This window comes from Miscanthus floridulus, chromosome 19 (genome assembly GCF_019320115.1).
Source record: "Miscanthus floridulus cultivar M001 chromosome 19, ASM1932011v1, whole genome shotgun sequence".
NCBI lineage: Eukaryota > Viridiplantae > Streptophyta > Magnoliopsida > Poales > Poaceae > Miscanthus > Miscanthus floridulus.
Genome location: NC_089598.1, coordinates 16778342 through 16790791, shown reverse-complemented (window position 1 = coordinate 16790791; position 12450 = coordinate 16778342). Strand labels below are relative to the sequence as shown.

Genomic DNA, 12450 nt, shown 5'->3' with positions numbered 1-12450 from the left:
TATAGATGTGTTTGATCAGTGGGTATCCACTCTGCTAAGCATCCAAGGAATTGCTTGGTTATTATACGAGCATAAATCATGTTCTAATTTTTTTTTGGGACATACACCTAGATGAAAACATCAGTGTCAAAATGCAATACATACTATGGCCATCTTTAACAGGGCTTGGACTTCTCCAATAAGGGCTCGTTCGATTAGAACTTTTTCCAGGCAGGAATAGTTCCAGACGGAGAGCTAGCTATACAAATTACATATGCATTCCTGGTAGGATTAGTTCCAGGACTTAGATTCCAGGAGAACTGAACGGAGCCTAAGGAAGAAGTCAGAGAAAAGGCATGTTTTGGTAGAGCTCTAAATGGATTCGGCTTCATTGTTTTTTTGTTTGTTTGTTTTTGCTTCAGAAGCCATTCTTGTGTGTGCTCGTCTGGTAGAGCTTTTAATTAAGTGTAGAGAAACCACTACAAGTCTACAAAAGCCATACAAAGAGGGCTATATATAGTCCGTAAAGCTACATTGTTGTTGGGTATAATTGCCATCTTCCATGACTTGAGCGGATTGCGATCGAATTTGGTGATGCGAATGGCACGTCACGATTGCACATAACTTCGTGATGCTTGCCGGGATATTTTTGGAAGCTAAATGCCAGTCTTTGTAATGAGCTTTCACTGTGTTACGATTGGGTGATCCACTATGTGGCCTTCGTTTCTTTTGATTGTTCAAAATTGATGGATATCTATTACTTTTAATCTTCTTGATTCAAAATAATGCAGATGCTGACCAGAGTGATGTCAAAATGAGCAACCCATCAACAAATGTATTGCGAACTCGTAGACATGGTTTGGCTCCGAGGAAGAGGATCGGCACAAAGAGGGAAACGTCAATCAACATCAGTTACAAGAATACTCACGGTTGGAAAAACTTGTTCTCCTAAAATTTGGTTAGGCAGTACTATGTATGATAGGGCAAGACAAATTCTATCTGGATAGTAGCCTTTCTCCGGTTCACAAAAGCAGTCTATGTATACAAAATGACAGGTGTACAAAATCTTCATCAGGATGGATGTGCAGCAACAGGCCAACAGCCACGCCTTCCGCTCAACTCAAGCATTAGAACAGACTTTCTCTGGGAATGATGGTTAAAAAACATGGCATTAGCACCCCAAATAAAAAAAAAACAAGGAAGTTTCCTTGGAACCGCCAGAAGCTGATGCATTGTTTTAATTAAAGAGAAGCTTGTACCTTTGGAACTGCTGCAGCACAACCTGTCATCGTCCACGTAAGTTGCATTCAGTCCCATCATCCATGAACCTACTGATATGTCGTCGTGTGCATAACTCTGCAGTGATGCACTGTGTGACAGAGAAGACAAAGCTGAGCTGAAGAAAGAAGACCTGGTGGGCAGAAATAAAGCACCAGAAAAAGGAAGAGCTTCTGTCCAGACAAAAAATTGGTAGCACATATTTCTGAATAGAAACATCTAATGCTCAAATTTTGACATGGGAATGCTTAAACGTGTCCTTGCATCTTGAAGATAACGGTGATATTTATCCTTGACAGAATATGACATGATGTGTGTTCCATAGGAAGTAAATTAAAATAGCATTCTAATCAATGCACTCATTGATAATCCGTACCCAACGGGTATTCAGTAATAATTATTTGGATAACTATCATGGCAACATACGATAGGGATTTAGATATAAGAAACTAAAGTTGAAAAGAAAAGATTAGTTCTTTCATCCACAACAAAACATTCAGCCCAAATATGTCACATTCAGTCTGATGTAATCCAACTCCTGCATCAGCATAAGATGTTCTGCAGATTCAAAAGCTCAGGGACTGTTGCACATACTATTAATCTAGCTAACTAGGATGGTGTTGCTCAAAGCCAGTTTAACTTGATATTGGTTAAGATGAAACAGGGAGACACAAATGACATATCACTTACCTATTTATGTTGATGTAGCGTGCCAAATTTTTTGAGAGGATAAACAAAGAACCAGAAGCATGTCGAAAATACCTGTTTTTATGAATAAAGTGAATCAGTCAGTGAACATGAAAAAAGTATGACAGAGACTGCATCTTGAACGAAAAAACCTAGAAACTTCTGTGACATGAGTCCACCCCAAGAAAAAGGCCCATAGAGGTTAAGTAAGTACTTAAACCAATGGAAAAAAAACCAAAGAATATAACTGAATAACATCAAGTGCAAAAATTGTGCTGAAACTGGAAGTGCTGGGTAGTGGGTCCAATAGCTGGTGTCACTCTTGTTAGAGTATATTTGATAGTTTAGGATTGTAATTTGATATTGCCATATGTATCTGGGGCCTGGGAGGCAATTTGCCCCCCAAGTCTCTGTACTCTATATACTGCCCGAGAGGCTCAATACAATATATCCCACGCATTATGTCGTATCTACTATGCTTTCATGGTATCATGGGTTTAGGTTTCGTCCCTGAACCCTCAGGCTTCCCGCTATCATCACCATTGCGCCACCCCTGGGGAGATCGATCTCTACCAGGGGAAGCACCCTTGTAATTAGGTTGGGCTGATCTAACTGATCTGCCCTGTGTATCATTGTCAAGCAGCATGGGGCGGCAGCAGGCCAGCAGCAAGCATCCTACACTGTGTTGTCAGGCTAATCTACCATTGGCATTGTAGGACCACGTGACCGTCTCGCGCCCGACTGTGCCGCACCGTGGCCGCCACATCAGCGGGAATTGTGCCCTATAGGATGCTGTCCACCAGCTGGGCCATGCCACACCGCTGGTTGGGTCACATTGTGGTTCACCATGCCAGGCAGATGCTGCTGCTGTTTTTTCTTCAATCAAAGATTGGGGTTGTGTTTCCCTATCTACCAATTCCTCAACGTTGGATCGTCGACCCTCCCAAGCTCGAGGTTGTCATTGCGTGCCCTCCTAGGCAACAATGACACTGCTCGTGGTCAAACTATCTTCATGGTCGCCGCCTATCCAAGCTGGCACCACCCATGCTGTCGGTCCTCCTCAAGCTAACTCGGGATCCGAGTTCGTGCTTACTGCCGCCACCTCTATAACATCACCAGTTCACCACTAATGTCGCTAACGGATGATGTGTGAGCGCTTATTGATACAGCCGAGCAGCCCGATCTACATTCACCATTTGGTCGGCTCTATTAGAGATATGTATAGTCTATGTACCTTACTTGTACTCCAAGTTGTATCCTGGCTATATATATGAAAGTTACCCCTCCCTAATGGGTGTGACGTGTTTTCCCTATTCTACATGGTATCGGACGCATGGGTTCCCTTCCGGCCCCTCCCTCTGCCCTAGCTTCTCCCCACGCCGCCGCTTCCACAGCCGCGCAGCCACCCCTCACCCATGCGATCTCCCTTGCGCGCAGCCACCATCTCCCGCGTGGACTCTTCCCTAGGCTCATTGTCCTGCTGCAGTCATCGACAAGAAGTTGGTGATTATGTGTACTCATGTTCCTATGTTGATGCTTCAGACCAGCGCCTCCCTCCACTGCTTTGACCACATCCACCTTGACCCCGGCTACTTCGTTGACAAAACACTACTTGTCAGTTTCCACTCCATGCAATGTGACGTTGCTACGACAACGAGTGGATTAGTCTTCGATTTCTTCTCTAGTTTGATTGTCTGTGATGCTCTCTCTACGATGCTATTAGGATATGTATATATCTAGATCAATTAGCGATTGATTGGTATTTCCCTAGATAGGCTAGCTGCCATGTATAGCCTAGGATAGCTTCCTTATACAGGAAATAGCTTCCCATGTATGTGACTTCCATGTATGCCTATTGGCTATATATATGAAAGGTTCCCCACCCACATTAGTGAGTGTGGTGATTCTCTACCTCTCTACATGGTATCAGAGATTTAGATCCTCCTTCTCCCTCCCTCCCACCGCACAGCCCCCCCCCCCCCCCCCCCCCCCCCCCCCCTGCTGCGTTGCTCCCCCTCCCAGGTCGCCCATGTCGACCTCCTCTGCCACCAGCTCCACCACATCCTCCAGCACCTCGGCTGCTATGGGCTCCATCTCTGCCCCAGCTGTCTTCGTCGCCCCATACGCGACGATCAATGTCAAGAACCACATCCCGGTGACCCTGGAACTGACGAAGCCCAACTTCAACCAGTGGGAGCCGTTCTTCACCTCTCTCTGCGGGAAATTCGGTCTCCTTCCGCACGTCGACGGCACGGCTGCGGCCAGCCCCACTGACCCTGCTTGGGCCATTGCCGACGCCTGTGTCCGCAGCTGGCTCCTCGGCTCTGCCGGGACGAACGTCATCGGCCTTGCTGCGGCACCGAATCAGACTGCGCGCGAGCTCTGGGTTGCCATCAGGCGCCTCTTCGAGGCCAACAAGGCTCCACGCGCCATCTTCCTGGGTCACGAGTTCCACTCCATGACCCAGGGCGATTCCTCCATCAACGACTACGCCCAGCGGATGAAGGCCACAGCCGATGCTCTGCGCGATGTCGGCCGCACCATCACCGACTCGGAGCTCGTCCTCAACTTCCTCCGCGGCCTCAATCCCCGCTTTGCCAGCACCGCCGACAACATCGCCGATTCCCACCCGCTGCCGGACTTCGCCACCACCCGTGAGAAGCTCGTGTTGAAGGAGCTCCGCCTCGCCAACGAGGGCTCCGTCGCTGCCCAGATGGCGTTCCATGCCTCGTGCGGCACAGGCTGCCGCATCACCTCCGGCACCACGGACAGTGGCTCCACGGCCGGTCGTCAGGGCAGCCACAGCAGCGGCTCTGGCAGTGGCTACGGCGGCGGCGGCCAGGGCAGTGGCGGCGGTCGCTGGAAGAAGGGCAGGGGCGGCTCAAACTCTAGGGGCGGGCAGAGGTCCTCTGCTCCGCCAACGGGCCCTTGGTACTGCTACGCTCCCTGGACGGGCGGGGCGCAGCAGCAGCCCTGGCGTCCGCCGACGCCGAACCTAGCCTGGCGTGGCCCTGGGGTCCTTGGCGCCTTCCCTTCAGCCCAGGCGCACATGGCGTTCGCCCCCACCCAGTTCTCCTACGCCTCTCCTTCACCTCCGCAGCAGCATGGCGGCTGGGATCAGGCCGGTCTCATTGCCACCCTAAACCAGATGTCCCTCCAGGGGTCTTCCCCCTGGGTCCTCGACACCGGTGCCACTGCCCACATGTCGTCCTCGGATGGTATACTCCTGTCCCGTCTTCCCCCACCCTCTTCCGGCATCACAGTTGGCAACGGCACTACAATTCCTATCACCTGCCGTGGCTCATCCACACTGTCTTTTCCTAATTCTGTTTTTCATCTTAACAATGTTCTGGTTGCTCCTCATTTAGTGCGCAACCTTCTTTCCGTCCGTCAATTCACTCGTGACAATGCTTGCTCAATTGAATTTGACGCTTGTGGCTTTTCTGTCAAGGACCAACAGACGGGGCGCGTGACTCTTCGCTGCAATAGTGGTGGCGACCTCTACACCTTCCCCTCCACACCAGCTCACTCCTGCAGCCTCGCCACCACATCGTCTCTGTGGCACCACCGCCTCGGCCACCCCGGTCCAACCAGCCTCGCCACTCTCCGGAGCATGTCGGTCATCTCCTACAATAAGAGCTCGCCATGCCTATGCCATGCCTGTCAACTTGGCAAGCACGTGCGACTCCCATTCAGTCACTCCACCTCTGTAACCAATGCTCCGTTTGATTTAGTTCATTGTGATGTGTGGACATCTCCCGTGCTTAGCAACTCCGGATTCAAATATTATCTTGTTTTAGTGGATGATTTTTCTCATTACTGCTGGTCCTTTTCACTTCGCCAAAAATCCGAGGTGCACCGCCACATTGTCGAGTTCATTGCCTACGCTCAGACACAGTTTGGCACAACACCTAAATCCTTCCAAGCAGATAATGGGACCGAGTTTGTTAACCACGCCACCACCTCTTTCCTCACTAGCCATGGCATTCTGCTCCGCCTCTCCTGCCCCTATACCTCCCCACAAAACGGCAAGGCTGAACGCATGCTCCGCACCACCAACAACACCATCCACACCATGCTCCTCCATGCATCAATGCCACCTCCCTATTGGGCTGAGGCTCTCATCACAGCCACCTTCCTCCTCAATAGGCGTCCCTCCTCCTCCATCCACAACAGAATACCTCATCAACTCCTTCACGGCACCATCCCAGATTACTCCTCACTTCGCATTTTCGGGTGCCTCTGCTATCCAAACCTCACTGCCACCTCCCCACACAAACTCGCCCCTCGCTCCGCACCTTGTGTTTTCCTTGGATATCCATCCTCTCACAAGGGCTACCGCTGCCTCGACATGTCTACTCGTCGCATTATCATCTCTCGTCATGTTATTTTCGACGAGTCCGTGTTTCCGTTCTCAGCAGCACCATCGGCGGCTTCCATGCCGTCTTCACTTGATTTTCTAATGCAGGGACTCTCCTCCTCGCCGACACCAACGAGCACTACTCCGCCACTCGCTGCCACCAGCGAGGATCCGTTCCCGGCGCTCCTGGACCCGGCTGTACTCCAGCTAGGCCCCCTGGCTACGCCTGCGGGCGGGCACCCTCCAGCTGCTCCTCCTGCGGGCGGGCCACAGCTGGGAGGCCAGCGCTTCGGTGCCGTCTACACTCGCCGTGCCCGGACTCCTGCAGCGCCGGCCACCGAACCGGTGCCTCCTGCGGCTGCCTCCGTGGCCCCTGCTGCTGTGCCAACAGCGGCTGCAGCACCGGCAGCGCCACCAGCTGTGCTACCCGCAGTACCAGTGGCCCGGCCTGTGACACGCTCACAGACCGGCAGCCTCCGCACCGTCCAGCGCTACGGCTTCTCTGCCTCCGTCGCCTCGCCGGTCCCAGTGAACTATCGCAGTGCACTCGCCGATCCCAATTGGCGCGCTGCGATGGCGGAAGAGTACAAGGCGCTGATCGACAACGGCACTTGGCGCCTCGTACCTCGGCCGCCTGGTGCGAACATCGTCACTGGCAAGTGGCTGTTCAAGCACAAGCTCCACTCCGACGGCTCCCTCGCCCGGCACAAGGCACGCTGGGTCGTCCGCGGGTTCTCCCAGGAGGCCGGTGTTGACTACGACGAGACATTCAGCCCCGTCGTCAAGCCGGCCATGATCCGCACCGTCCTCAGCATCTCTGCGTTGCGAGATTGGCCCATACGCCAGCTCGACGTGAAGAATGCCTTCCTCCACAGCAACCTCGAGGAGACGGTCTACTGCGAGCAGCCGAAAGGCTTCGTCGACCCCGCTGCTCCTAACTATGTCTGTTTGCTGCAAAAGTCCTTGTATGGACTTAAGCAGGCGCCGCGTGCTTGGAACCAGCGCTTCTCCAACTTCATCTGCAGCATTGGCTTCACCACATCCAAGTCGGATGCCTCCCTGTTCGTCTACAAGGCTGGCGACAACATGGCCTACCTCCTCCTCTACGTTGATGACATCATCGTCACCGCATCGTCACCGGCCCTTCTCCAGCATGTCACTTCACGCCTTCACTCGGAGTTCGCCATGACGGACCTCGGCGACTTACACCACTTCCTCGGCATCTCGGTGACGCGGGACAGCAGCGGGCTATTCCTCTCCCAGCGGCAGTATGCTGCTGATCTCCTCCAGTGTGCTGGCATGGCTGAATGCCATCCGACGGCTACTCCTGTGGATGCCCGGACCAAGCTGTCCGCCTCAGAGGGCACCCCAGTTGCCAATCCCTCGGAGTACAGAAGCCTTGCGGGTGCGCTCCAGTACCTCACTCTGACAAGGCTGGACCTGGCTTATGCTGTCCAGCAGGTCTGCCTCTTCATGCACAACCCCCGCGAGCCACACCTTGCGCTGATCAAGCATATCCTGCGATACGTCAAGGGGTCTCTGTCCGCCGGTCTGCACTTGGGCTCCGGTACCGTTGACCAGCTCACAGCCTACTCCGACGCCGACTGGGCTGGCTGCCCCGACACGCGCCGTTCTACCTCGGTGACAACCTGGTGTCCTGGTCTTCCAAGCGTCAGACGACCGTGTCTCGCTCCAGTGCCGAAGCAGAGTACCGAGCAGTGGCTCATGTTGTTGCCGAGTGCTGCTGGCTGCATCAGCTTTTACAGGAGCTCCACATCTCCATCCCGCTTGCGACGATTGTCTACTGCGACAATGTGAGCGCCGTCTACATGGCTGCCAACCCCGTCCACCATCGCCGCACGAAGCACATCGAGATCGACATCCACTTCGTCCGCGAAAAGGTCGCTCTGGGACAGTTCCGTGTTCTCCATGTCCCATCTGCGCATCAGTTCGCAGATATCATGACCAAGGGTCTGCCCGTCCAGCTCTTCACTGATTTTCGGACCAGTCTATGCGTCCGTGATGCTTCCGCTACGACTGCGGGCGGGTATTAGGATATGTATATATCTAGATCAATTAGCGATTGATTGGTATTTCCCTAGATAGGCTAGCTGCCATGTATAGCCTAGGATAGCTTCCTTGTACAGGAAATAGCTTCCCATGTATGTGACTTCCATGTATGCCTATTGGCTATATATATGAAAGGTTCCCCACCCACATTAGTGAGTGTGGTGATTCTCTACCTCTCTACAGATGCAGAGGGATATTTGAGTATATTTAGTAGTTTAACATTGTATTCGACATTGCCATATGTATTTGGGAAAGTGGGAAGGCAACTTGCCCCCCAAGTCTTTGTACTCTATGGGTGTGTTTGGTTTCCTGGCCTGCTTTTGGCCTAGCTAGCCATCTAAGCCTGGGCAGTCTAGGCCTGCTTCAACCAAGCCAATGATCAGTTCTGCCTGCTAGCAAATGGTGTGTTTGGTTGTCTGGTTTGCTTTGCATAGAATCACCTCTTCTTTGAGCTGGTAAGTTTACCCTCTTGAGACATTTTGTCGAACCGTTGGTGGGCATGCTCAGCTGCATCCTCCTCCGCCACACGAACTCGCCGGGCAACCCCGCCGCTGTGCCACGTGCCCCAGCTGCGCGAGCCCAGTGGCGCGTGATACCGCTGCCACACCGCGCAAGCCCAGGAAGCGATCATGAGAAAGGTATACTATGTCGCCACCGCGCAGGTTGGTCGTCATGAGGTGCTCGACGTTGGGGTGCAACGGCGTGGGGTGTGCTCCTGGAGCTCGGCGCGACGCTCTGCAGAGCGGGAGGTCCTGCGGCCGGGACTGAAGGGCCTGCTCCTGGAGCTCGGCATGGCACTCGACAGAGCGGGAGGTGTGGTGGCGGGGAGCCAGGGACCGAAGGGGTCGCTACTGGAGCTCAGCTTAGCGCTAGGGGGGGCCGGGAGGTGCGCGACGAGGACCGAAGGGTGATAGGTGAGGAAGTGTGGACCCGCGTCGGGAGTGAGGCGAGCGCAAGCCAAGCCATGCTCCGAGAAAACGGACACCCCCCGCATTTTTGTTAAGCCTGGCTAAGGGGGCGTCTGTGAGCCTCAACCAGGCTACCAAACACTTCAAAGGTTGCATTGCGGAAGCCTGGACAGGGATAGTGCAGGTCACCAAACACTCACTATATGGCTATATATATTGCCCAAGAGGCTAAGAATGCAATCTATCCCACGCATTATACCCAATCTACCATGCTTTTCATTCTCAAATTTAAAAATAAACCGGAATGGACTTCATAAGGTCAAAAAGGCATCATGTAGTCCCCATAAGACAATATAACTGAATTCTTGTTACAAGGTTAAAATCTATGGTGAAATTGCCTATTGCACTCAACTCATGGTTGTGAAAAATTGAATGAGCTCTATTGGAGATACTATCTCTACCCAGGGGTATCCTCTTAGTAGGAAGCAAGCATTTTATTACTTGCCAACCGCCAAACATGGTGTAAATATAAGTATTTGAATGCTCTTATAGCAAGAATATGGTATCTACTAACAGGAAAAAGAATAAATTCATTCAGGAGAATGAGAAGATGGCAATTAACTCACGTTTTTGAATCTCCAAATTTCCACCAGTCAGGTTCATACCATTGTTGGCCCCTAAAATTGAGATTGACAACAGAATCACTTTGATAGTTGACTAACAAGAGGCAAATAAATCCAAAATGAAATGCCGCATAGATGAAAAATGCAATACAAAGCACATGTTTTCTCAAGTTCATACAGTGGTAGCACAAAACGCATTAGTTTTTCATCAGAATTATTTGCTAACTAGATTGAACTATCAAAAGAACTGACTGCAAAAGGTTACTAAAACATTTGCTCAGTGCATTCCACTACATGGCACAACTTTGGAAGGATTATGCATCCCTACTGAATCAACAAAAAAACGGACTTCTACTTAAGAATGAGATGGCTTGGAGTTGGAGTCAGAGATACCATACGCGCTAGGCTATCAATAAATTAAAAACCTGATGATTAAGTAAAGAAAGCACATACTCTTCACTTATGACAACCCCTGATTTCATACAACCCATATACAATCCTTGGCTACCTCGACGGCCTTCGAGCATCTCAATTAACCCAGCTGACAGAATAATTGCAAGAGGTTAGTTTAAAAGGAAGGGGCAAGATCAATGGAAGTACTGTAAATCAGCATACACAGAGAACATAAAAAAAGATACCTAAGTCAAGATTAATGTTATCCTCAACTTTGACATAGAATTCTGCATCCCAGGTTTCAACTGCGGCACTGAAGAAAAACTTTGCTTTGCTCGGTAATTCTTCTGCAGCCTCTTCGTGACTTTCCTGCCCAATCCAAAATGCTTACAATTTCAAAGTTCATTGATGAAATGTATAAGATCACATGGGTCCAACCTAGTCTTTGATGGAAGCAAGAAAGGTCTAAACTCTAAAGTCTTGCTTACGTACTACAACTTGTGAAGGACAATTGAGAATATGAGATACTAATAGGACCTTACAAGAATCAAGAAGTCCTTTGTCTGCCGATTTTCATCGTCAATATTACGGTCCAAGCTATCACCTCGATTTGCACTGCAGGTCCAAAAAGGTACACACATCATCAATAAAACGAGAGATGGAGAATGGATTATATTTTTCTAATAAAAGAGAAAACGAGAATGACAATGATATTGTTAGATTCTGAACTAATAACGATGCAATAACTCAAAGGTATAGATCCAGAACAAAACCTCCGACCAATAACAAAACGAATAACTACACCCTTTTCCTCAAGCTTCTTCAGAGCATCACCTGCAATTTACAGTGAAATAGAAGAATACAGTTATACTTATGAGTTGGAGAAAATCCTTGTTTACACAAAACAATTTAGCTACTCCATATTTATCCAGCATTTTAAATCAAATAATTTTGCCGTCTCTTCATCAACCACTCTCAAATTAGTAAAGTTTTGTATCACAAGCAGTCTCTTCCACTACTTGGTGTTGTCAAGGGAAATTATTTCTATCGCTAGGAACTAGCGAAATTTAAAGAACAAGAGCAGCAAACCTCTGGGCATCCAGGAGCCACGGAAGACGTTCCTCTTGAGACGGGATCCAAAACCAGTGTAAACTCCAATGACGGCAAGAAGCTGCTTCTTCTTGTCAGAGTCCACAGCTGCAGTCCTGTTCCCCCACAGGTACCCCTCGCTCTTGGTCTTGGTCAGGTCCATCTCCGCCTCAACAATTTTGCTTCCAATCGCCCTGCCACCACGGCACTTCGAATCAGCAGAGCAGAAAAGTAACAACAACCCAAATTCACTTACAAAGAACTGAAAACTCACTTGCATCCGAGGTTCCTAAGCTTGTCCTCCACCGAGAGCACCTTCGGGACCTACAATCAGGTGGCGCCGTCAGGCTGAATCAAGAGGTAGAATTAAAAATGCGAGTAGGCGGAGTGAGGAGGCGAGGAGAGATTCGCACGCTGCCAGAGCTCTTCTCGAGGAATCCTGACAGGATCGCCCGGGTCTGCGCGTCCTGCCACAACCTGAGACGGAGCCAGGAATAAGATCACGACTCCCTATCGGGTGCTGGACCGGAGTGTCTGGGATCTGAGCGGGTAGGGGGGACGTACCGGCCGGCGACGTAGAGCCAGGCGAGGCAGGAGAGGAAGGCCATGACGAGAGGGACCCTGCCCGAGGCGAGGGCGGTGGCGACGGAGGAGGAGGACGGGGCCTTGGACCGGCGGTTCTCGCGCCGCATGGCGCTGGCCAGCGTCTCCATGGCTGCGGAGGAGATCTCCAACGCTGGGCTCTCGGCGGTCGGCGCCTCCTGTCTGCTCTGCTTGCGGCCGTTAACGGAAAGGAAGGACCGAAGGAAAACGCCAGGCTACCTAGCCGTGGGCCATAGAAGGCCGGAACTGGGTCGCGCTCGAGATGAGGCCCAAAAATAAATCAACTAACAGCTTTCTAGATGAACCAATTCAGACTGAATTGATTACTGAAAATGAAAATGTAAGATCCCATTTACCAGGAATTGTTTACACAAAAGTGACATTGTTTATGACTGTTTTTTATCATTATCATATAGAATTTAAATTTCCAATATATATCCGCACCATATTAAGATCGTCA

General features: G+C 50.7%; 1 protein-coding gene across 1 annotated transcript; it reads right to left on the bottom strand.

Moving 5' to 3' along the window:
- Positions 1 to 794: 794 nt before the first annotated feature.
- Positions 795 to 12175, bottom strand: LOC136527883 (hydroxyproline O-galactosyltransferase HPGT2-like). Its single transcript, XM_066520740.1, has 12 exons — positions 11952 to 12175; positions 11801 to 11864; positions 11662 to 11711; positions 11388 to 11581; positions 11072 to 11132; positions 10841 to 10913; positions 10544 to 10667; positions 10359 to 10446; positions 9909 to 9959; positions 1948 to 2019; positions 1239 to 1348; positions 795 to 1122 (listed from the first exon to the last, which is right to left on the bottom strand). Exons 1-12 carry the CDS (start codon positions 12098 to 12100, stop codon positions 1100 to 1102), a joined length of 1059 nt encoding a protein of 352 aa, XP_066376837.1. The 5' UTR covers positions 12101 to 12175; the 3' UTR covers positions 795 to 1099.
- Positions 12176 to 12450: the final 275 nt, after the last annotated feature.

Bases quoted from the DNA above. Each gene is read 5' to 3' on its own strand.
- LOC136527883 (XM_066520740.1), bottom strand. From the start codon at position 12,100: ATGGAGACGCTGGCCAGCGCCATGCGGCGCGAGAACCGCCGGTCCAAG. The intron at 10,914-11,071 runs GTTTTGTTCTGG...TTGGACCTGCAG, and splicing joins CGTTTTGTTATTGGTCGGAG to TGCAAATCGAGGTGATAGCT. The intron at 2,020-9,908 runs GTGAGTTAATTG...TCATAAAAACAG, and splicing joins AAATTTGGAGATTCAAAAAC to GTATTTTCGACATGCTTCTG.